We start from the raw sequence: 22283 nt of genomic DNA, 5'->3' as shown, positions 1-22283 counted from the left end.
TTTTATGATTCAACAACTTAAGATCTTGAGCACACAACTATGTGTTGTCATATGTACTACTGCATCACAATCACAATGAGCCGATGAAGATCGCACACATGGGGAAAATTACATTTTAATGCATTATCGTTGTAAACACACGATTACAAAATATACAAAACATAATTGTCTGTAGACTACAAACAAGTCTAGTCATTCCAAACACAAAATATCCAACAAGAAATAAGTTAGGCTGCTGATATCTTCCCTTTGAAAACATGATTCTGTCATTTTGTTTTCGTCTCAGATACAGTGAGCTATTTTTTTTATTTTTTATTTTTTTAAATGTATCAACTGTCATGGTCAAATATTCAGACATCAATTATTTTCCACATGTTTCGTGTGCGCTTATCCTCGGTCACTGCAGGTGCATCATCTGTTTTCGATACACTATAGCGTCAAAAATAGATTATAAAAGGTTTGGCTGTGTACAAATAGGTTAAGGCTTTGGACAAGAAGCATCCCGTCACAGGTAGTGATCTCTTTCAGTGAATAATCCAGTCCCAGAGATCAGCTGAGATACAGTATAAAACCCTCCACTGAGTTTTTCTCTCACTTTCATCCATTTCCTTTGATTGTGTGTTCATATCGCTGATACAGCATCTTCCTCTTTACTTCCTGAGAGATTGTATGATCCTTTGCACACGTCATTTCCTCATGTAGACAGGCATTGTGAGTCCTTATTGCCATTTCCAGCGTGTACTACTTTTCCCTCCGTGTCTTCTGTTTATCAAACATCGTCGAATATGCCTCCCCGAGGATGTGAAAGAGACAGGTAGCGCCCTCCTCTGGATCTATAGTGTCAAACACAGACAGAGTAAGTGAGTAATTAAGGAAATCTTTTCTGTTCTGTGGGCCATATTGTTATCTGGCTCCAATTAAACACTATGTTCAAAGGATTTCACACAAAAATCTATACCTTCTGTTTGGTGAACCCTCATCACTGGAGTTGTCTTGCAGCAAGCCTCTCTGCTGCTCCTCCGTGTCCCTGTCTCGTCTGTTGAATGTGATAACTGTGAAAGACAGAGAGCAATGTATATACAGCATACTGTAAGCATGCAGACCTCTTCCATCCTTATCCATGAAATGTTAAAACAAATCAAAGCAAAAAGGGGAGGTTTTAAGTTGACAGAAATAGTCTATTGGTTCTTAGAAATTCCCACTATTTCTAGTTGGACTTTTACAGTACAACAAAATGTCTTTTTTGATGTTTGCCTATGCATGCAGGATAACTTAACTCCAGTGCCATATCCTGCTGGGTGAGGCAACAGGTGGTGTATATCCTAACGTGACCCCCACCTCACACACTGTACAGTCTTTATCTTATCTTGCATGGGTGGCAGCTGTTTAGTTTCCTACTGCGGGCAGCGGGCCCACTGGTCAAATACCTCTGAGCAAACTCTTAAAACTGATACGAACTTGAATAAAATAAAAAGTCATCCACCCAGACCCTGTTTGAAATGTCTGGTCATATTAGTTTCAGTAGCGTGTGAACACAGAAAAACATTTTTATTCCATGTTTCTCCAAGTTTTCTTTAGATCCTACCACTGTTCTTGATCTCTGTGACAGGGCTGCTCTGGTCGTCCTTTATCTCAGTGTAACCATCTCTGGTCCGTCCAGTGGCACCCTGGACTCCATATTGTTCCCTCCAAGCCTGAAACAGAAAACAAAAAATGCACATAAATACCAGGACGCACTTAACACAAGCCAGTTGAACCAGTGAGCCAAGAGACTGATAGATGATTTGATCAAATAAAATGCTCTAACCCATCTTCGATTTTCTCCATCCTCAGCTTTCTGTCTTTTTCTTCTTTCTACAAAAGTGAACATAATTATGTATTTCAGATGCACAACAAATTAGTTTGTACTGAGGTAAAAGAAATAAATAGTAAAAGTAAAAGAGTGGGCTGGTCAGAGAACCTGCCTTATCTAATAACAATTAAGTTTCCTAGAAACAAGAGAGGAGAAATAATTAATCAAGTCCACAATAACGTGGCTAACTTTCTACTGAAATGAATTTGTTAAAACACTGCACCTCTGAAGAGATACATTATAAATAATGAATGATTGAATATGTGATGTTGTTACCTCTTCTGATGAGTTCCCTGCCTTCATCCTCCAGGTCAGAGGTCAAGTCTCCATCAGTAATGTACTGAGGAAAGCCCAGGAGATTCAAACAGCGAGAGCCCAGGCTACAAACACACACACACACACACACACACACACACACACGCACACACACATGTGCACATAATGTTGAATAAAGGAAAAATACAATATATCAATTTTAGTAATGGCACACATTTGATTAATAAATAATTTTTGTACTGCAAGCTTTTCTTACTCACTGGCCTACATATACACTGTTAACGACATATGTGCAATAAGCTAATATGTAGCCAATTTATCAGTGGAGCTCAAGCAAGCTTATAGCCAAAGAAATATTTACAGAAATGTTATCAATGTGCAACCTCCCTAGAATTAAAGCATTTGGCCTGAGGCGAAGTGCTGTGTGAAAAGCCCATTTGATGGCTTACCTGTAATAAGTGGCAAAGCAGAGAAGCAACACCAACATTGGATAGTAGATGTAGAACCCATCAGATATGAAAAATAGCACTCGCATAGAGCCCATGATCTGACGGAGGGAGAAAGAGGCACACTGCATCACTTCATTTGGTTTGGACAGAAAGAGATTTTGACGTTTCTACAATTCTAGTGTGCATTAATATGTCTTTGTAAGTACATTGGTATGTGCATGTTGACGTGGGACTCACAGAGGTGTAGGACGTCTGTATTCTGTCCTGGTGTGAGATGGCGGAGTCCATGTGAATCAGGCCCAGGAAGTTTAAACACAAAGGCGGGGTCAGCCGGCAAAACAACCTGCGAGGGAAAAAACAAAGAGAAGCAACCTGAAATCAAAATGCAATGTGAGGAATCCAGACTGAACCGTGCTTCCTCTTTTCAACCTGGGTCCCATAATAAAGTTTACTGTAAAACCTCCCTCTCATGTAAACAGGTGTTTCGGGACGATGTACCTCTAATGTGACATAAATATGAGGACTTTATGAGGAACGTACATGCCGCTGAACTGCAGGCTGTAAGCGTCAGTCTGGTGATGAGGCACCAGGTAATAGTAGTTGAAAAATCGTATCCTGAACACTGTGGAGTAGACGCAGACACACAGGAAGAGGATACTGACAAAGCACACCATCTGGTGGAGAGAGAGAAAACAGAAAGAGGAGGCAGGTCAGCTCGTTCAATACAGTGTTGGAAGGATTTAATAACAATGCTTCTGCTTTATGAAGCTTAAGTTTGTTCTGTGCACCTCGCTGCATACGTGCCCACCTCGATACAAATGTAGTTGTGGTGTTTTTCAGCCTTGTCAACAAACACAGCGAACAGGGACAGGACGGGGTGTGTGCTGAAGAAGGTGCACTCGGACCAGACGACTGCTGCCGAGAGGAGACACAGGAGAACTGCCAGCAGCCTGTAGAAACTCTGCCTGAACACACACTCCCAGTACCACTCTGAGGAGGACGCACACAAACACACACACACACACACACACACACACACACGTGCATGAGTACACATGTTGGAGGTACAATTAAACTGACATTTCAGCTACAAACACATGCTGTAGATCTGGATTCATACACAGAAGAACTAACAAACAAATAAGATAATATTACTGCCGGGAAACAATACTATTGTATCGTTTACTTCCAGGGTTGGATCAGATTACTTTGAAATGTAGTCAGTTACTGAATGTAAATTATATGGCAATTTTTATAATAACTAAGGTGATATAGTGGATTACAAAAAAATGTCATCTAATCTGAATACTTCTGGATTACTTCAAAATCAAACATTGAAAATATTGCACAATATACTAGAAATAATGGACGCAGCTCCCAAAATATGATTTCCACAAATAGTTTTTTTTTCTTTTTTAAACATCTCAAAACATTTTTCATGCAAATAAAATTAATGAACTAATGAATTAATGAATTAATTTCAAATTCAGCATTTGCAGTTGATCAACTCATTCACCCTACTAAAACAGTACGGCTGTTTGGTTTTTTTTTTCAACACGTTAGTCGAAACGTACACGGGTATTTTTAAAACTGCATTTTTTCCCCTCCTCCAGTTTCAAAGAAATTCCTGTCCACACTAATGGTATGGAAAGGCAAGCCCAGGCCAAAGCAACAGGTGGCAAATTAACTTCTACCATAAGGCCATGTTGGCCAATCAGAAGCCTGCCACACAAAGGAGACAAGCCAAAAACACCCTGGTGTTCCTGTGTACACATAAACACTGAAAATGGCAGCGGTAGTGGAGTAAATCGAGTCTCACAGAATGGGAACACACAATCAGAAAGACCATAGCTTTGCACTTAAGTAAAGTAGCCGAGTAAATGAGCTTGAGATTTTAGTGCCAAGTGAACTCACCGACAGTAGGAGTGTAAAAGAACCTGCGGATCCAGCCGTGGTGGTGTGCTGAGGGGAAGCTGTGGGTTAACTGTCGGACCGGGCTGCTCTGGCTTTTGGCTACATCTTCTAGATGAAAGGCCTCGTCTATCAAGATAGACCACTGGACCCGAGTCTGAGCGTGTCTCTGCACTGCAAAGATGACCTGAAACACACACACAGTCAACAGGGTCATATTTTTGCATTTTTTTCCTTTAAAATCCCAGTGCAATGATTTTTACAATTACTTTTTTATGAAGATTAATGAGGCTTCTTTTGGTGGGAATGACGTTTTGTTCACCAGCAGGGCTTTCCACATGTCTTCTCATCTCCTCTTGGTAGTCAGCGGGACACTGAAATGAGACGACACTCAAATGAAGAAATGAAGACTGTAAAAACTGTAAATGCAACAATAAACTTGTTGGATATTAACTTTTATTTTATTGCCAAGAGATTTTTATTTGACGAACAAATCACATGATGTCTCTCTCACCTTTGTCAAAATGGTGTCCACACACTTCCTCAGCTGGTGGTTGTACCTGACAGATGCATGAACACTTGCCACGTCCTGATAACGAGAAATATAAAAGTTTATTTTTATGCATAGCAAAGCCTGTTCTATGAATCTGTTCTCTCAGAGCACAGGAGAGATGATAAATCCTCACCTCCATAACATCTGCTAGGTTCTCCTCAGCCTCTACCTTCTCAGTAGCCACTTTCGCTGCCTTGAAGTAGGTCTTGGCCAGCAGGTAACCATGGGAAGATGAGAGCCAATAAGAACGTGGTATCTCCACCAGGCCGTAGCCTAGCAACAGCACCAGAAGAAAGAGGCCCCAGGTGTTGGCAGCTGTAATGCCGATGGTCTGGAGCTCCCTCCTGCACAAGTTTTACAAAGACAGATTCACTGACATCTTTTCTTTTGGCATTGTTTAGTCCCGTTGTTCGTCCAAGTTTTTTCTGAATTGAGGGGACGTTTGATTTACCATGAGAGCTGCCACGAAGGGTGAGCGGCCACATAGATGAGCAGAGAGATGAAGATGAGGAGGTAGGTGCCATAATAGATTGCATTTTCAATGAGAGCCGTTTTCATCTTCCCGACTCTGGAGAACGCTCCCGACCGAGCGTAAGACTGCATGAAGGGCACCAGCAGCCTGCACACACACACACACACACACACACACACACACACACACACACACAGAGGAGAGAGAGAGTCAATGTACCAAGCTATCATTGTGCTTATATGAAAAGGTGGAACATACAGAAGTTATAGTGTGTGTGTGTGTGTGTTAAGATCTTACCAAGTAAGAAACTGGGAAGTCCAGTACACAACTCTCCAGAACACTGGTAGGATGCCATCGGGGATATAACTCCATGGTTTCTCACAAGCCTTTGGCACACTGTAACACACACACACACACACACAAGAATGTGAGCATACATGTAATCATAAAGTGTAATTAAACACGTTCAACAAGTCAAACTGCAGAGATGTGCGCAGCGTCCACAGTGTCTGTTTGTAAAGGAACACTCTGTGTCACCAAAGTCAGAAATGTTCAAATCCTGACCTCGGTTTGAACAGAACTCGATATTTCTTTAATATGAAGTATCAATAACAACATAGTCGATCCAGATTACACGAGGGAGGCAGTTTATAGAAAGATACACTGACAGTTCACTTCATTATACAGCAGCTCATACGTTCATAGATGAGGTAATGTTTTTGAGTTTTATTCTGGTTAAGTTTAGCCTTCGTCTGCGGATTTCACTAACCAGGAAGTAGCGTCAGGCGACCAAATGAAAAACACCGTTACCTACCTTTCTCTGAGTTTGAGTATTGTTGGGAACAGTCAGGGTAATGTATGTACACAACTCAACAAAATATAAAACAAATGTCCAGTCGTTTTTTAAATCAACACCTGTCCGACAGCGTCAAATTATTATTATTATTATTAATTATTATCTTTATCAAGGCAGAATTTGTGACGATGAGATGTTGTATTGGATTACAATACATTGTGAAGGTGTACCTAATGAAGCGACCGGTGAGTTTGTTGCTGCTGAATTTTAAAAATGTTATGAATGGAATTTCATTCAACGTCATTGTATTGGGGTGGAGTCATACCAATATTATTCACGCGGCTACCAAAGGTGATAAGTGAGAGAACCAGCCCTTTAAGTCAATACTGTGTACTGATTGTTGAAACTTTCATGAGCAGGTACTCCGCAACCGCATAATATAATAAGATATAATCAAACAGAGCAGGTATGGTCACACATCCCACAGTGAAACCTTCAGTATGAGGCACTCGCAGTAAAAGAAAACCACTGAAACTGATAACAGGCCATTCATTCAAATGAAACAGCTGACAAGTTCCCCTTTGGTTTGGGCATTCGGATTTGATGTGGTGTCATAAATTATTCACTCTATTTAGTTTGACGTCATCAAGCCTCACAAAACAGCACAAGGACTCGAGTGTATATTAGTACGAGCAGCTGAGAAAAAAAGCCTCTGTCAAATGTACTTTAACCTTCAAAATAAAACATATATGGTGCATCATGTCGGATAACCTTGAAACACAATCTGAAGAAAAAATGTACTTCGCCTTGAGGCAAGCAAATGGGGACAATAAATGCAACGTTATGTCATTTACCTGACAGTTGGAAAAGCAGCGACGTCGTCATCTGTCTGATTGGAGCGCGTTGCTTGCGTTACAGGAGTGCGGTGGTTTGCCGTGTCAAGAAGACACTGATTGTAGATGGTCTGCAAGAGGAAAACACACTCCATGAAACAAAAATGAACACACAACTCAGCCTCAATCAGACATGATTATTCTCGAAGTCACATCCTGTTTGTATCCTAAAAAAAATCCAAGCACATGTGGTTAAAAAGGAAAAATGAGACCACATGTTGATGCAGACTTTAAACTGCTGCAGTGGTTTCATACCGTGCTGACGTCGAGCGGCAGGATGAAGACGATGAGGAAGCACAGGTACCAGGACAGCAGCGTGCCCAGCAGGACCATCCGCTGCTGTTTCCGCAGATCTCCGTAGCGCTGCAGGAGGTAGAGGGCTAAGAAGAAGACGACCACGACCACGACGACCAGCGCAGCACCACTCATGGTGATGACTGAACGGACTGACGTCAAGATGTCATGGTGAGGGGCTGGAGGGAGGGGCGGGAGATAGAGATAGAGATAGAGAGAGAATCTGAAGCTCATTGGACAAACAGCAAACAGATATCGCTGTAATCTGCTGTGGATAACAGGAAGAAACAGGACGAGCTGAGCACATATACACCATGATACAGCAGTGAGGTGAGGAGGGAGAGAGCAGGTCAAGGAGACTGAAAACTGTTATTTGTGACCGATATTCATTTGCAGTAAAATTGAAACTCTTTGTGCCAAAATTTCCGACCAACAGTGATGGAATAAACCTAAATACAATAAAATACTGTTCTTGCGTACAATTTTGAGGTACTTTACTCGAGTATTTCCATTTTCTGCTACTTTATACCTCCTTTTCACTACATTTGTTTGATTAATTCATTTTTTTTATTTATTAATTGTGACTTAAGATATTACTGTGGGAAGGATATTGTGGGAGAGGATATTAGATCAGAGCCAACGTAGCTCATTTTTTTTGAAAACGTTTATTTTATCGGCAATCTGACAGAAAAATCACTGATACCGATAATCGCAAAATGCTGAAGGTCCCAGCAGGTCCGACTGTGTGTGCAGTAGGATCCAGCATTTTTCACCAAGACTCAGGGTGTTTAGAGTCGAACAGAAGATGATGTTGGTGTTTTATCAAGCCGTGATAAGAAAGTATACTCAGATATGGGATGGCTGCTTGGTTTGGGAATCTAACAGTGAAGCTGAAGGCAGAATTAAACAGACTGGTCCGCACAGCATTAAAAGTGATCGGGTTGAGGGGGCATCCAACCCTCCAACAGCAAGGAAGATTACTGCCGGACCCCTCACACTGTCAGTATGGGCTGCTGCCATCCGGTCGACGTTACAGGGTCCCAGTCAAATCAAAGAGAAGACACCAAAACAGATGCAAAAACTCTTTCATTCCCATATCAGGGAATCTCCTTAACTTGTGTTATGTCCTTGTGTCTTGTGTCTGTTGATGTATTTAGTGTATTATTATTATTATAATGTAATGTTATGTGGCAGACAAACATATGAATCTTGAATATCGGCCCAGATTATCGGTCTACACCCAGTAAACATTTATTTTATTTAGGTAGCTTATCATTATAAAAGTAATGATATAAAACTGTGAACTCTTTCTAAGTTTGGATTTAAATGCAGGGTAAAAACAAAGGAGTATTATTGAATATCGATATTATTTTCATCAGATGTTATTTCAGATGATCAGATTAGATAATGTTCTGTATTTTAACCCAGTGGTTTAGATGTTGTGACCACCAGGCCTGATCATTTTCTTCATTCCTCTCATCACCACGCTCATCTTTTATTCCAGAACAACAACAACAACAGCGCCGGTAGCTGTAACGTTACCGTGCCGCGGTCTCGTATGGATCCAGCTGGTCGGTCCGGTCCGACCCAGAGCAGACCCAGTTAGTACCGGAGGCAGGACGGAGGTGACTCTTACCTTTCCACCGTCTTCTCTCGGGCTGAAGCTCGTGAGCCGGTAAACAGTCTGAATGTATCGTCACACTGTGTTCCAACATACACAACCTTTGAAACGGCATTACGTAACGGCCGCGCTGCGTGCCGCTCTCAAGCTGGAGCCGCAGGGAGTTCTGGGAATTGTAGGCGAGGCCACGAATTCTCCACAGTGTGCTTTATCGGCATCCTATTGCAGAGCGGTGGAAAAAGCATCCAGATATTTTTCCTCAGTTAAAGTAGCAAATACCAAAGAGCAGGAAAAGGCTTTTTATTTCTAATGCATTAGCATAACAAATAAATATTAAATGGCCTATATATTTTTTTAAACATAGCCTAATAGTAATATAAAGTAACAAAAGTAACTGGTGATGTAAATCCTAAATTATTTGCCCAGAGATAACACAAGAAGCAGATTGTTTTGTTTTGTTGTGTTCATTTTGCTTTTTGCACCACATGGTCTATAAAATATGATCAAAAAAGGGGAAAAAATGCATGTAAGCACAAAAGATACCTTGTGGCTGTACTGAGATATGACCTCAATGCAATAAAATAATAATAATAAAAAAGACATGTAAAGTAGCAGAAAGAGGAAATAAAGTACAAGTAAGTAAATGTAAAATGCTACTTTAGCAAAGTATGATATCGCAAAATATTGTGACTTTGTAACCTGCATTAAAATACGTGACAAACACATTTATTTATTTTATGGTAAAGAAAATAGAAGAAAAACATAGTTTTTTTTTCACTGTCATTCAGTGAGGATATAAAACTGCTATACCAATTTCACTTGAGCCACAAACCATTGCAAAAATATAATTCTATAATACACATTTCTACACAAATATACAGCTGAAACACTTGATTTTGGGCCAAAGACATAAATCTTTGAGCAGGACGCTAACGTGTTTTGAGACATAAATATTGTGATTGAAAAAGTGCCAATGGATCTCAGCGGATGTATTATATATGAGGGAGGAGGCGTGTTTCAGAAAATCTGCTGCTACTATTAAACGATGAAAGGATATTTTGTGTAGATTGAATAACTGAGACAAAAATGAAAGCACTGCATGATTATAAAGCCACAATGACAAACAATCATTTTGAAGATTTTGTGACATATATTTCAATGGTACAAAATATCGTCTTAGTTTCTCATCTCATTCAGATTGACACATGACACGATACAATCATTTGTAATTACTTTTTCACATATGCATTTTGATGTTTCATGATTCCTGAGCCGATACTCACACCAAAACATACCACACGTTACATCTTTAGATGCTCTCTGAACTGGCTTTGGGTTCATAGAAAGTTGAGTTAATAAATAAAGTCTTCCAGTTTCATGAGCAGCCAGAAATGCAGCATAATGTTTTTATATGTCTGCTTACACCGTGTTAGGTGCATTCAGTCGTGTTAAACCAAATAAAACCACACACTCTTTATCCAGGTAGAATTATTGACCTTGTTTACAGTTCTGTAACTTTTCTCATTCAGTTCTACACTTTAACACACAGTATTCAGTCTATGATCGCTGGCTGCAGCAGCAGATGAACTGGAGATGTTATGACAGTTCAACAACAATACAGCATGACAGCAGTACAATGATTCTCTTTTGCTTTATACACAAATCCCAACAATTCAGTCTGTCAATATGAAGCATCCATTAAATTAATGTGTTCAAACTGAGGTAAGTTGAGGCTGTTGATGCAAGCTGGGGGCAGTGTCCTGATGCCAGTGTTGTCACCTTTTCTCATGGTCTAAATGCCTTCAAGCCAGCAGAGTTAAAAATGTTTGTGGAAAAAAAAACAAAAAAACTTAGGAACACAAAATATCTTCAATCCATCTCAGCTGTGGAGGAGCATCCACACATAGGGGTCGTCAGAGTACCAAGGGCCCAGTATGTTGAAGCACACAGCTCGGTGTTCCAGTAAGAAGTCCACCGGGCTCAGCAGATCCAGAAACAGATGTTCTACAAGATGCAGACAAACTGACCAGTTGTTCATCGCTCTGGACACACCCAGTGCATCCATCCAAACTGAGCCCAACATGTCCAGAGATTCTGGCCAGTCCTCTAGAAGATCTTCCACCAGCTCCATCTGGTTAATAAATCTGTTTCACATCAACGAGCAGATAAATCCTGCATATCCACCGTCTACATGTAGACCAGTCGTCCATTCCCCAGTGTCTGTGTTGGTCTCTGTCACACTCTGTTCCTCTGGCACTTTGTTTCTGCAGTCATCCGAACAGCTACAGAGCAGTGCAGATAAAACCCGGCAGCATCAGCAGGTGCTTAGTGAGGCCATCTGTCAGCCTCACCTTAACCACTTCTCTCTCTCGGATTAGTGCAATAAGCCGTGTAACCATCCAGACCCCGATGGCCTACTTATGTCATCAGTACTCTCATTGATAAACCTGCCAGAGGGATATGTAGTCGCTCATTTATTTGAGCATATATTGATCCAGTAACTCCACGTCTTACTCTCTGTGGGATCACACTGAGACTCACACTTCTCACACAGACAGGCACAGTGGTGCAATGTAACTAAGTACATTTACTTAAGAACTGTACTTACATGTTTGATGAAATGTATGACTACTCCTCCACTACATTTATTTGATAACTCTAGTTACTTTGCAGATTATGCGATGGTTCAGATCCAACGCAGCACATTTTTAAATTAACGTATTTATTAACAAACAGATAAAAACAATACGATATCTTTACTTTATAACTCTTGGGGTAGTTCATACAACAATGTACAGGCAGAGAAACAGGTGCACTCACATTCACACATACTGGAAGTATCCGTTGAACTGGTTTTGAATGTCTGTGGCTTGTGAGAGGAAACACAGACACGCACCAAGACATTGTGAATGTGAGAAATCATGGCGGGCATTCAGTTCAGTTCAGATTATCAAAGTATAGTTCAGGATCATCCAGTGTTTTTTAATTGTTGCTGTTCAAATGACCTTGTCCATTAGGCAAACTGTTAACTCAAATGAATGACGGCACTCATTGCAGTGGGTTTCTTATCTTAAACGTGCCACCACTAGATGGAGGTGTTCTTAAATATGTTATTACAAAGCCGAGCTGGGAAAAGGAAACCATAGGGATGGTTCACACCAGACATTTGGGCAAGTCATTTAGTCCAATTTTCAGACAAGTCACAAATCATTTTTTGTAGGGCAAGTCAAGCCCTTAATTATGCCAAGTCGAGGTCTCGCCTGCAGATTCAGGTCTTTCTAGAGAGATAAGACAAGGTTTAAGCACCTGTCTCATGATGATATTATTGGCTATTTTATCCAACCTTGTACATTCACCCGTAGCTGAAATAAAATATAATCTCTGTCAGGATCAGGGTCTAGAAACTGACAAACTAGTTGACTTGAATAAAGTACTGCAGCATGGGTTTCTCTTATCTTCCAAATAACTGAGTAACTAACAACAAATTGCATAAACACAGTGTGATGCACACTGACACATGCACATAATGCCAGTAAGCTGTAGATGATGATACTTATGGTGTTGAGTCAGATTCTTCTTATTATTATCACACTCAGAATCTAAATAAAGGTCCATGCAGTCATGCTTCTATCAAGGCACGTCATTCTTCAGCAGAAAACAATAATCAAGGTTGAATCAGACGGAAAAACAAAAACACAAGTAGCATCTATTCATCTCCAGCAGAGTTCAGACCCTTGAGACTGAAACTAATCTGTGATAAGACGAGATACCAGCCGTCTCATTGTCTCCTCTTTTTTACTCTATTGTCACCGAGCACTCCAGTCTTTAAAGAGACGGCCTTTCTGGCCAGTTGTTTACAATACAAAAAAGAAGGGTATCATATTTTGATCTTTGAGAGCTTCAAACACGTCTTTATCAAAGACTCGCTCAGGTTTCCCCTTGGCACCACTGGGCACTTATTATTTGGGAAACTAGAGTTCAACTGGGAAACGACAAGACAAGACAACAAACTCACTTACTATACAGTAGGAGCAGAGACACAGGCAAGCCTGATGAGGGTTATTAACACTGCACATTGCAGGTTGCTAAAAGTAGCAATACCGCTGTGAAAAATAGTCTTACAAGTAGAATTATTAGCATCAAAATATGATCAATAGTAGTCATGAGTGTATTGTCCAGATTTATACATATTTTTGAGCATTAGACCACTTTCACTGTTTGAAACCACTTGCTGGCATCAAATTCAGAATAAACACATATTTACAAAACTGGGCGTATGTCCAAAAGGATCAGCAGTTTATCACATTCTGTGTTATTCATGCTTTCTGTTGTACTTATTTCAGCATCCCAACTTTTTCCATTGGAGTCCTGTTAATCTCAACAGGGCAGAGAGAAACAGGAATTTTGGCGATGTAGTCATGACGATACACAGACCCAAACATTGGTTCCCAGAATTCTTTGTGTCCAAGACTGAATGGTTCCAGGAGATCCAAATATCTACTTTAGGTCAAAAGCTTCCTTTACTTTGTTGAATTGGAGAATCATTTAAGCTTTGCCACAGGAATTTGCCACAGGAATTTGTTTAAGAAATAGGAGAAGTATTTGTGGTATATTGGAAGAGTTTAAATGGACGCAGTGTCCTTTAACAGCTTTATTAATATGCTTTATTTCTTCTTTTTACCTCTTTTCATTAGCCTGATTTGAGTACAAATCTTGGGAATAACATGTAATATATTTTTTTCTGTATTGTGTGTGCAGACACTGCATTAGTATGCTGGCACAAGGACACTTCCTGTTGGATGGATATGTAGGTATACATTTATGCATGTACACATGCAAACAGGGTTACGTCTATTTTTTGCGAACAGTGTTTGAAATATTATGAATCACACACTTTTGTAATACATACTGTATACGCAGACACTGCAGGCTCATGGGGTTTACACAGGAACACATGCATGCATATGTAAGTGAGCAAACTTGGAGTGAGCATTTCCCCTTTTTGTGGACCCTCTAACACTCTGCATGCCTATGTCTTCATTTATTTCCTTTTTACAGAGATTGGGGAACAGTTGAGAGAAACATTCCACATGGTGGTCACAGCAGTGATACAGTCATTCACCATGTTTTTGCAGTATATATAAGTAAACTGTTATAATCATGTGAAAATTTAATTTGTAAATCCAGTGGGCGTTTCAAATCTTCCCCAAATTTCACATATTTGATCAGAGTCCCGGCCAGAAGACATCCACATGCTTATTTGGATTAATCGACATTGCGCCACCTACTGTCAACAGGCAGTAAACCTTTTGTGACATTTAAATGACATTATCACGTTGTGGTCGACTCTTGATATACTTCCTCTCTAGCACCACATAGTGGACAGAGGAAGTCACATTGAACTCCTTTGTGAAGTGTTCAAAACACATGAAAATTCAGCGGGGGTGCGTGGACCCTTCAACGCTGCTTGCAGCTTTAATTTGCATTAATAATTTGAATCCACTAAGTTGTCACTAAAACTGACAGATATAGTAAAAGTAGTCAACAGCACAATATTTACCCCTAAAATGTAGTGTACAAGTAAAATAAAATGGAATAACTCAAGTAAAGTCATAAAACACATCATGTGATTAAACTCTTAAGATGATTAGAAATATATATATCAGATCAGCATTTCGTTGTCTTTTTAAAGGTTTCTTATTCTGCTTTTAGCTCGGTCACATCACTGGTGTTTAAGAGAGGGGGTTCCCTGTGGGTGAGCAGGGGAAGTTTGTTTTCCTGTGCGGTAAACTCTGCCTGTGTGTCCAATCTGCTGCTGCTACTGAGTATCTGGACTTCCTCTGTCTCTTCCGCTGCCTTTACTCGTTTTCTTTCTCCTCAGAGTTCAGCCCGAGTCTTCAGTCATTCTTATCCATGTGTCTAGCATCTCATCTTCTACCCCTTCGCTCCCACCCACCACCGTTCTCCGTATCCAGACGACGAGCCGCTGGGACCACTTCCAGTGTGGCCTTATTCAGATCAGTGAGAAACAGTGTGTGAACAGCCTCGTCTCCCATCGTGCCCCATTGAACAACAGCTACGGGTGCGCTGAGACCCCTGGGTTTGAAGTCTGTAACATCTGATCCATGGGAAACCCTCGTGCACAATGACACTGGGGAACAATGTGGCCCCAGTTCTGTGTGTCCCCAGAGGGCCACTGTAGACTGCAGATCTTATAACCTGTCCTGGATACATCACTCCCCTGAGAGTGGACCACTCCCATCCGAAACGACCGGCCTGTTGGAGCAGCCTGGGCCGGCTAGAGTTACACACACTCGGTGGTGCTGAGACTGAGGGTATGGCCGGTGTGTGTCTGTGTGTGTGTGTGAGAGAGAGAGAGGGAAAGTGTGTGTTTTTGTATTCCTATAGGTTGCTCATGACATCATTTACTGTACAAGAACAAAAGCAGCTCATGAGGTGATGAAATTGACTCATTTTCTTCCCTTTCTGCCTAAACATGTCCCTCCAAATGTTTATGTAATTTGAGGAGAGATGTCAACAACAGGCAATCATTATTTCCCTCTTTTTGGGACGGCCAAAACAAATAAAAGCCAACAGCAGCTCATTTTCTATATTGTGACGTTTTCTCTCAGCATGTTTTCTTATGATCATATTCTCCACTTTGATTCTTCTACAGTCAATCCCTGCAGAGCATGTGATTCCATTAAAGGCTCATGGCTCCTATAGTAAACAATGAATGAACAGATCTTCACATGAGGATGGAAAAACAGAAACCCATTTTGTTCCACATTCCCCCGTTAATCTGTTTAACAGAACTGAGACCAGACTAAGAAGAGTCGGAGGCCCTGCGGTCTCCTAAACTCTCAGATCGTTACGTAAGAGCAGAGACGTTGTTTGATCTGCGGCGGGACGGGTGAGAGGAGAAGAGAAGATCTTTCCGTAACACTTGTGGGAAAATTATTTTTAATTCAAGCACAACTTTGGTAAAAAAAAAAAAAGATAGTGACCTATAACATCGCCAGTTAAATGAAAGGATCAATGAATGGATAGATTGTGAGGATATTGTGAGATGTACGAGAGTTTTTCAAAAGTTTGGAATTGCCTCCAACAAAGCTTGATTCAGCTCAGTCAGATGGCTGACAGGACGAGGTTTTAGAAAGGGCTTGCAAAAAAAACCAAAACGCTGTACAATGGTTAAGACAGCTGAAAGGGCAGAAAGTGACCATAATATGAGGTTTGCATCAAAATTTGTGCAGTTTTAAAAAGCAACAGGTTCCTGTTTCAGTGTCAAGCGCACAATAATGGAATTTACAAACACAGAAATAGAAGGTTGGTTCAGAGTTAGCGCTATTAGATATTCACAGAATATCTGCTGAACATATTACGGACAGGGTGATAAAAGAGTAACTCCCCCTCTCATGTAAACGCTGTGGAGACACTGACTAAATGAAATTATTCTTCTTTTGGTGATTCCAAACTTTTGATTGGTAATGAATTCCTTAGAGACTTATTTCAGTTTTAACCATAACCTAGAGAACAAACAAGACATAATAAATCATTAAAAAATCCAATCTGGACATTTGCTAAACTAGTCTGCTCCGAATAAAGAGTTAATTTAATTAATAAAAATAAAATTACATCCACAGATTAAAGGAGCAAAAAAAAAAAAAACCCAGCTAGCCCTGGCTCATAATACCACTTTGCACCAGCAGGAGATAATAGTCTGATATCCCAGGTAGTTTCAGATGGCAGGTACAGGCCTATGTCAGCTGTTAGTGTAATAAAATAACAAGAAATGTCAAGAAATTAAAAACACTTACTTCTATCTTCCTTACTAAACAGAACTCAAGCTCAGTTTCCTCTCGTTTACCGAGCTAAGAGAGCTCATGGCCTCGTTAACTCGTCATAAAACACACTTAACTCAAACTTGCTGTACCTAAAAAAAACTCACCAACACAGTCTTGCTTAGTCTTTCCACAACCACCTCCAGTTTGGTCAATTAAATCCTCAATTCACTGAGTCAGCCTTCAATTATACATGTTAACATGTTAACACGGTGACCTTCAGATGTGGGAGTAGATATACTGTATATTTTCTGACCTTTTGACAGAGTCAGACGAGCTATTTTCGGTCTTTCTGCTAAGCTATGTAAACTAGTTGCTAGCTGTAGGTTCAAATTCATAATACCAGTATGAGACTGGTATTAATCTTCTCAATGAACTCTGCAAAACAGCTTATTAGCATGTTTCCCAAGTGTCACAAAATGAGCTAAAAACATTATTAAGCATATGGGAGGACTTCAACCTTGTGAGGACCAGCAGCTTTTAGTCCACAAATGTAAGGTGAGTCCCCATGAATTGACTTTTGTCTCCACAATGTGATTAACACGAGTAAACACAGTCCAAAGGAGACACATTTCCTCCCCAGCATCCATGGCAATGTGTCGCATTCACCTGTTTGTCCGCTGCCATTGTGTGTTTTTTACGGCAGGATCCTTTCTGCAATTTACAAGTTCCACTCGGCAGCTGACCCCATCAGCCGATCCCTTGCTTTGCTCGCTGAAGACAAAGGAGGCTGTTGTCTGTTGTTGCTTGTTGGGATCGCTGTGTGACGGATGCCATGTGGGTCGCTGCGGTGAGGGTGAGGAATTGTGGGGTTCTGATTTAAAGCGTTCCAGATGAGCTGAGGTTTAATGATGGGAAAGGCAGGGATTGAGCCTGTCAGTATTAATGGTGTCACGACACATGAACGATGTTCAGGGATTATTTTGCAATGTTTTTCTGGAAATGGTCTGGATTTAATTGAAAAAATGGGACATTTTGTATAAAAGATGAAAAGAATGAAGAAAGGAACACAGGCCTGAAGCCTGTGCTGAAACATTTTCACATTATTTTAGACAAACAGCAGCGTTCACCGAACAAATCAGATTATGGATGGACAAAGTTTTTCAACAAATGAGCTACTTTCATGTGATTTTGTTTGGAAATGTCCCGTTACCGAATCTTACCAAGTTTTTTAAGAAAGAAGAATTTCACTGACTTATTTAGTAAAGATACAATAAGTGAAACTGATTGAGCTCTGATATCAGTTACTAAGTAAATCTTTACTGCTCTTTGTTCCCTCCACCAAGGACTTTATGTTTTCACCTGGATCCGTTGTTTTGGTGGTTGGTTGGTTGATTGTCTACACGTTTAAACAAAAACTGCAGAATGGATTTCCATGAAACTTGGATGGCGGATGGACCCCAGCCCAGAGCAGACCCCTTTAAAGCTGCTGTAAGCAGCAGTAACAGTAATTCTCAACAAGTGTGTGATTCCTTAAAGTTAAAGTATGAAAAGTGTTCAAAACTAGCATATTTGACCATGTTACACCAATCTTAGCGTCACTTCATGGGCTCCCTATCCGTGTCGGATCAGACTTTAAGTTTCTTCTGATGAAAGTCCCCAGAGTTAAGAGAAGTCAGTAGACTGGTGGGCCTTTTCCAAACATGCCACTTTTCTCTTAAATAATCATCTTTTTGTCTTAACTTTTATTTAGACCTTATCCGTCAATACCTCAGGCCTGGTGTTATCTTTTCAGCAGCTTGGTCTCAGTCTAAATTCATCTTTTAACTTTAGTACTTATGGTCCATGTTCGTCCTGCCGACAAGAAATAAACATACTGCCAACTAATAGCCACTGCATTTCTCCTCAAACCTTCTGTTGTTTTTGGTGTTTTTCCCACAGGCTGCAGAGCTGTGTGCATCACCCTCTCTCCTTTTCACTCTCTCCTTCCTCTCCATTCACCCTCTGTGCTGGTTTATCAGCCTCCTCGATCTCTTTCTCTCCTGGGCCTGCCAATCAGGAACAATATGGGGTATTGCTTCTTGCCCATGGACACTTACACATGTGGCCTTTAGCCGGGGAATGAAACACCAATCGTGCAAGTAATGGATGGCCTGACAAGCTAGAAATGTTCATAATCAGTCCATTAAAATGAGATTTACATGGAGTCATAAGACAAGTTAACACATGAAGTCATTGATGTCAAATCAGGAGGTCTAATGTAAATACTATCACTGTTTTGTGATACAGTAAGTGGTAATATTATAATATAAATGGACGAGTGAATGAGATCAATTTCTTATATTCTCTTTGGTAAGGGTGTCATCATATATCAAATACAAGACAGTCTTTTCATCAGTATGTAATGTTATAACAGCATTCATGTCGTGGGACTTGCACCCGCTGACAATGAAAGCCAGTCCGTGCACTAATGAGCCAGTCTAAACTTTTATCTGAAGTGTTGAAAGTAGCTGTTCAATGTTTCTGAGACCCAGGGGATGGTGGAGGAAGATCGTAACACAGTACATATTCTCTATCTCCCTGCAATTCAGGCAGAAATTGCCTGTTTATTCAATGCTAATTATGGTTATCCCCGCAGCTCAGAGGGGCAATGATTTCACCAACAACTCTTTCTTTTGCTTTTATTTCTTGCTCCATCATATTATGATGAATGAATGATTATTACAGCCTAAAGGCAACAGCTCCTAGTATTTTTACTCTTGGATTGTAAACATCTGCACTGTGTGCTCCCCTGTTGGTCCTTTTTATCTCTGACAGATAGCTAGAGATTACAGTATAATTCATTCAAACACAGCTGTAAAATGTAAATCAAATGAAGGGACGAAACCTGCAGTAGTGGACAGTAGAGGTCATGAGGCCAGTGATGTGATGTCTACAGTCATGCTAGCAGCTCTGTGAGGCTGTACACCATGGTCACCATCTAGTGTAATGTGTTAGCATGGTAATATTAGCTAATTAGCACTAAAACCAAACTACAGGTTACGGTTGTTGTCCCCACTGGTTGGGGGACGGTTTAGTGCAGTTGTCAGTAGTACTGCGCTAGACCATCATGGTGAAGAGGATCTGAACTGGAAGGGGAAGCCCTCAATTTACCAGTCCATCTATGGCCCAACCCTGACTTAAGGTCAAAATTTGTTTCTTTCACACGGTGGATAGGGTGAGGAGCCCGCAGCTGCTGCTACTTCCTGTCAAAAGAAGTCAGCGGTGGTTTAGAAGTGGTTTAGCCTGCTGCCACCTCGACCCAACCCTGGAGAAGTGTAAGAAGATGGATGGATGGATGGATGGATGAACTACAGCTGAAAGTTATGGCAATGTCATTAGTTTTGCAGGTATTAGGTCAGAAACTGAAGTGTTGGACAAACTGTTCTCATGATGCCTCTTGATGAAAAGTATCACCAGATGCCATCACAGTTTCTAGGCTTCTGGCCTGTACCTCAGTCGGCTAGCCCCCAGCCTGGAGCCTTACATCCCGTATCACCTGAACCCTTTTGGCTTAAAATGGACCTGTTGAGGAGCTACCCTGATGTCCAGCAGCCATCTGGCATTGGATCTCGCACTACCATTTTCAGGGGGTACTGCCATGTTGGCCAATACCTCCACTGCCCAGCACCACCAGTAAGAATCCCCTGTAGATATTTCTGTAATTCATTCGCTCACTACTACCAAGACCAAAACAGATCAGGAGTTGTCTGCCTGCACTCCTAGCACAGGCGGTCTGCCTGTCCATCACCCCAACCGACCACCAGATCATCAGTTATTGGCAGACCCCTGTGTTGCCTCTGCAGAGCCAAAAATGTTCTTAAGGATGCTTCTCACCACAGATACCACCTGTTTGACTTGTTGGTAGGTGCTACAGGACAACCAAAGCACAGACCACCAGACTTTAGAGCAGTTTCTTTCCCTCGGCTTTATGCACAATTAACTCCAATGAGTCTTGAATGGCCCCTCACTTGCAAGATGATGACGGTCTTTCTTTCAATCAGGAGTGGGGCTCCTTCTACTTCTGCCGAGTAGAAATATTTGGTGCTCAGAATTACTGAAACCAAACGCAAGAAGTCCACTGTGTTGAAATGGTCTGCAGCGCTTATCTCAGCAAATCCAAACTATCTGGATGGATGCGTCAAATTCTTGGTAGGAGGAAAAATGATTTATTGCCTTTCTGAGTGAACTCAGAACTTATAATCATGCGAGCGCAGCCACTTCGATTATATTCAAAACTCTAAAGTAAAAAAATCTGTTGGCGTCGGGTCTGCTCTTAGAAATTTTTCTTCTTTCTAGTAGTAAACACGCCAGAGTCTGAGGTTATATAATTTTACTGAGGTCATATGAAGTATGAGGTACAGTGTGTGTGTACGTGTGTGTAAAGTGAAACATTTCACAACATCTCTGCCAAACATGGATTCCCTTGGTATGAGTCAGAAAGGATGCCTTCAGCTCTGCCTCCCTCACTCACACTTTTTTTCAAAAACACACTTACCCACTTTCACACACGCACACATTTCCGTACACACCCTCACTGTGAATTTCTGAATTCGGCTGCCAAACTTATCTCCCGGCCATCAGCCCCGCTTGCGTTTGGATCATCCTCCGTGGGACTGCTTAAGTCTCTAACCAGCGTGTCTCCTGTGCAAAAAGCTTATGTAGATTTCACGACACACATGCAGCACAGCGGTCAGCCAAAAAAACCTGCAGACTGTTTGCAAGGGTTATTTCTTTCATTGCCCACAGTTGCAGGGCACCAGTTGCACCGCTGGCACTTGGTAAATATTTACCTGCCCTGTTTAGCTTCACAAACTAAAGACTCACCAGTTTTTTTCCTGATAGTAAGATGGCCAAGTGGACTTTGTATGGCGTGAATGTGTACTGTTCTTAAAGGTAGCAAAAATAAGGCAAACTGAGGCTGATTGATGAGTGTGTCCGTTGGAGACGTGCCAATATAAATGTATGAAAGTCTAATCCACTTCCATATGTTTTTTTTTTTATTTTCTTGTTGACTCACTCTCTGCAGGAATCTCCAATTAGACTGAACTCATCAAGCGTGAAAAACCATCTGAAAAGAGGGCTGAGAGGGACAGAAGAAGACAAGAAGGTTCTTTCTCTTTTTCCTGCTTCGAGAGCTCATTATTCCTCAAGCTCCCCTCTGTCTGAAATGCACGCCCCCCCCTCCTCTAAATTACTTCACTTTTTTAGTTCCCGCTTCACCTCCCCACAAGCCCACACTGTGTGACTGACTAACCCTGGTTTTTCTTCTACTATAGCGCCGCCTCCATTCTCTCACTGGCTCTTTTATTCTCTCATCCCAACCACCGCAACTCCCTCCTT

The 22283-nt window shown here is 41.1% G+C and overlaps 1 protein-coding gene and 1 long non-coding RNA gene across 3 annotated transcripts; one reads left to right on the top strand and one right to left on the bottom strand.

Annotated features, from left to right (window-relative positions):
- Positions 1–97: 97 nt before the first annotated feature.
- On the bottom strand, positions 98–9203 carry LOC311261972 (G-protein coupled receptor-associated protein LMBRD2B-like). 2 transcript variants are annotated; one of them, XM_084361035.1, is made up of 18 exons: positions 9133–9203; positions 7458–7675; positions 7164–7273; positions 5811–5909; positions 5493–5660; positions 5175–5385; positions 5003–5077; positions 4758–4862; positions 4492–4675; positions 3386–3567; positions 3118–3251; positions 2815–2920; positions 2578–2675; positions 2129–2232; positions 1808–1854; positions 1586–1694; positions 959–1052; positions 98–833 (listed from the first exon to the last, which is right to left on the bottom strand). In XM_084361035.1, exons 2-18 carry the CDS (start codon positions 7629–7631, stop codon positions 770–772), a joined length of 2064 nt encoding a protein of 687 aa, XP_084217161.1. In that variant the 5' UTR covers positions 7632–7675; positions 9133–9203; the 3' UTR covers positions 98–769. The 2 variants fall into 2 exon arrangements, with proteins under 2 accessions (XP_084217161.1, XP_084217162.1); XM_084361036.1 differs by having other exon boundaries at positions 1589–1694.
- Positions 9204–13594: 4391 nt separating this feature from the next.
- LOC311261274 lies at positions 13595–15593 on the top strand. The gene is made up of 3 exons (XR_014623123.1): positions 13595–13623; positions 13876–13924; positions 14999–15593. It is a non-coding gene; the product is annotated as an uncharacterized lncRNA (long non-coding RNA).
- Positions 15594–22283: the final 6690 nt, after the last annotated feature.

Source organism: Pagrus pagrus (assembly GCF_965226575.1).
Source record: "Pagrus pagrus genome assembly, chromosome: 8".
Classification (NCBI taxonomy): domain Eukaryota; kingdom Metazoa; phylum Chordata; class Actinopteri; order Spariformes; family Sparidae; genus Pagrus; species Pagrus pagrus.
Note: the sequence above shows the minus strand (reverse complement) of the source record. Positions and strands in the feature narration are given on the sequence as shown.

Coding starts and splice junctions, on each gene's coding strand:
- LOC311261972 (XM_084361035.1), bottom strand. CDS start 7,631: ATGAGTGGTGCTGCGCTGGTCGTCGTGGTCGTGGTCGTCTTCTTCTTA. Junction 7,274..7,457: donor TGCCGCTCGACGTCAGCACG/GTATGAAACCAC, acceptor TTCCTCTTGCAG/ACCATCTACAATCAGTGTCT. Junction 834..958: donor GAGGGTTCACCAAACAGAAG/GTATAGATTTTT, acceptor TTGACACTATAG/ATCCAGAGGAGGGCGCTACC.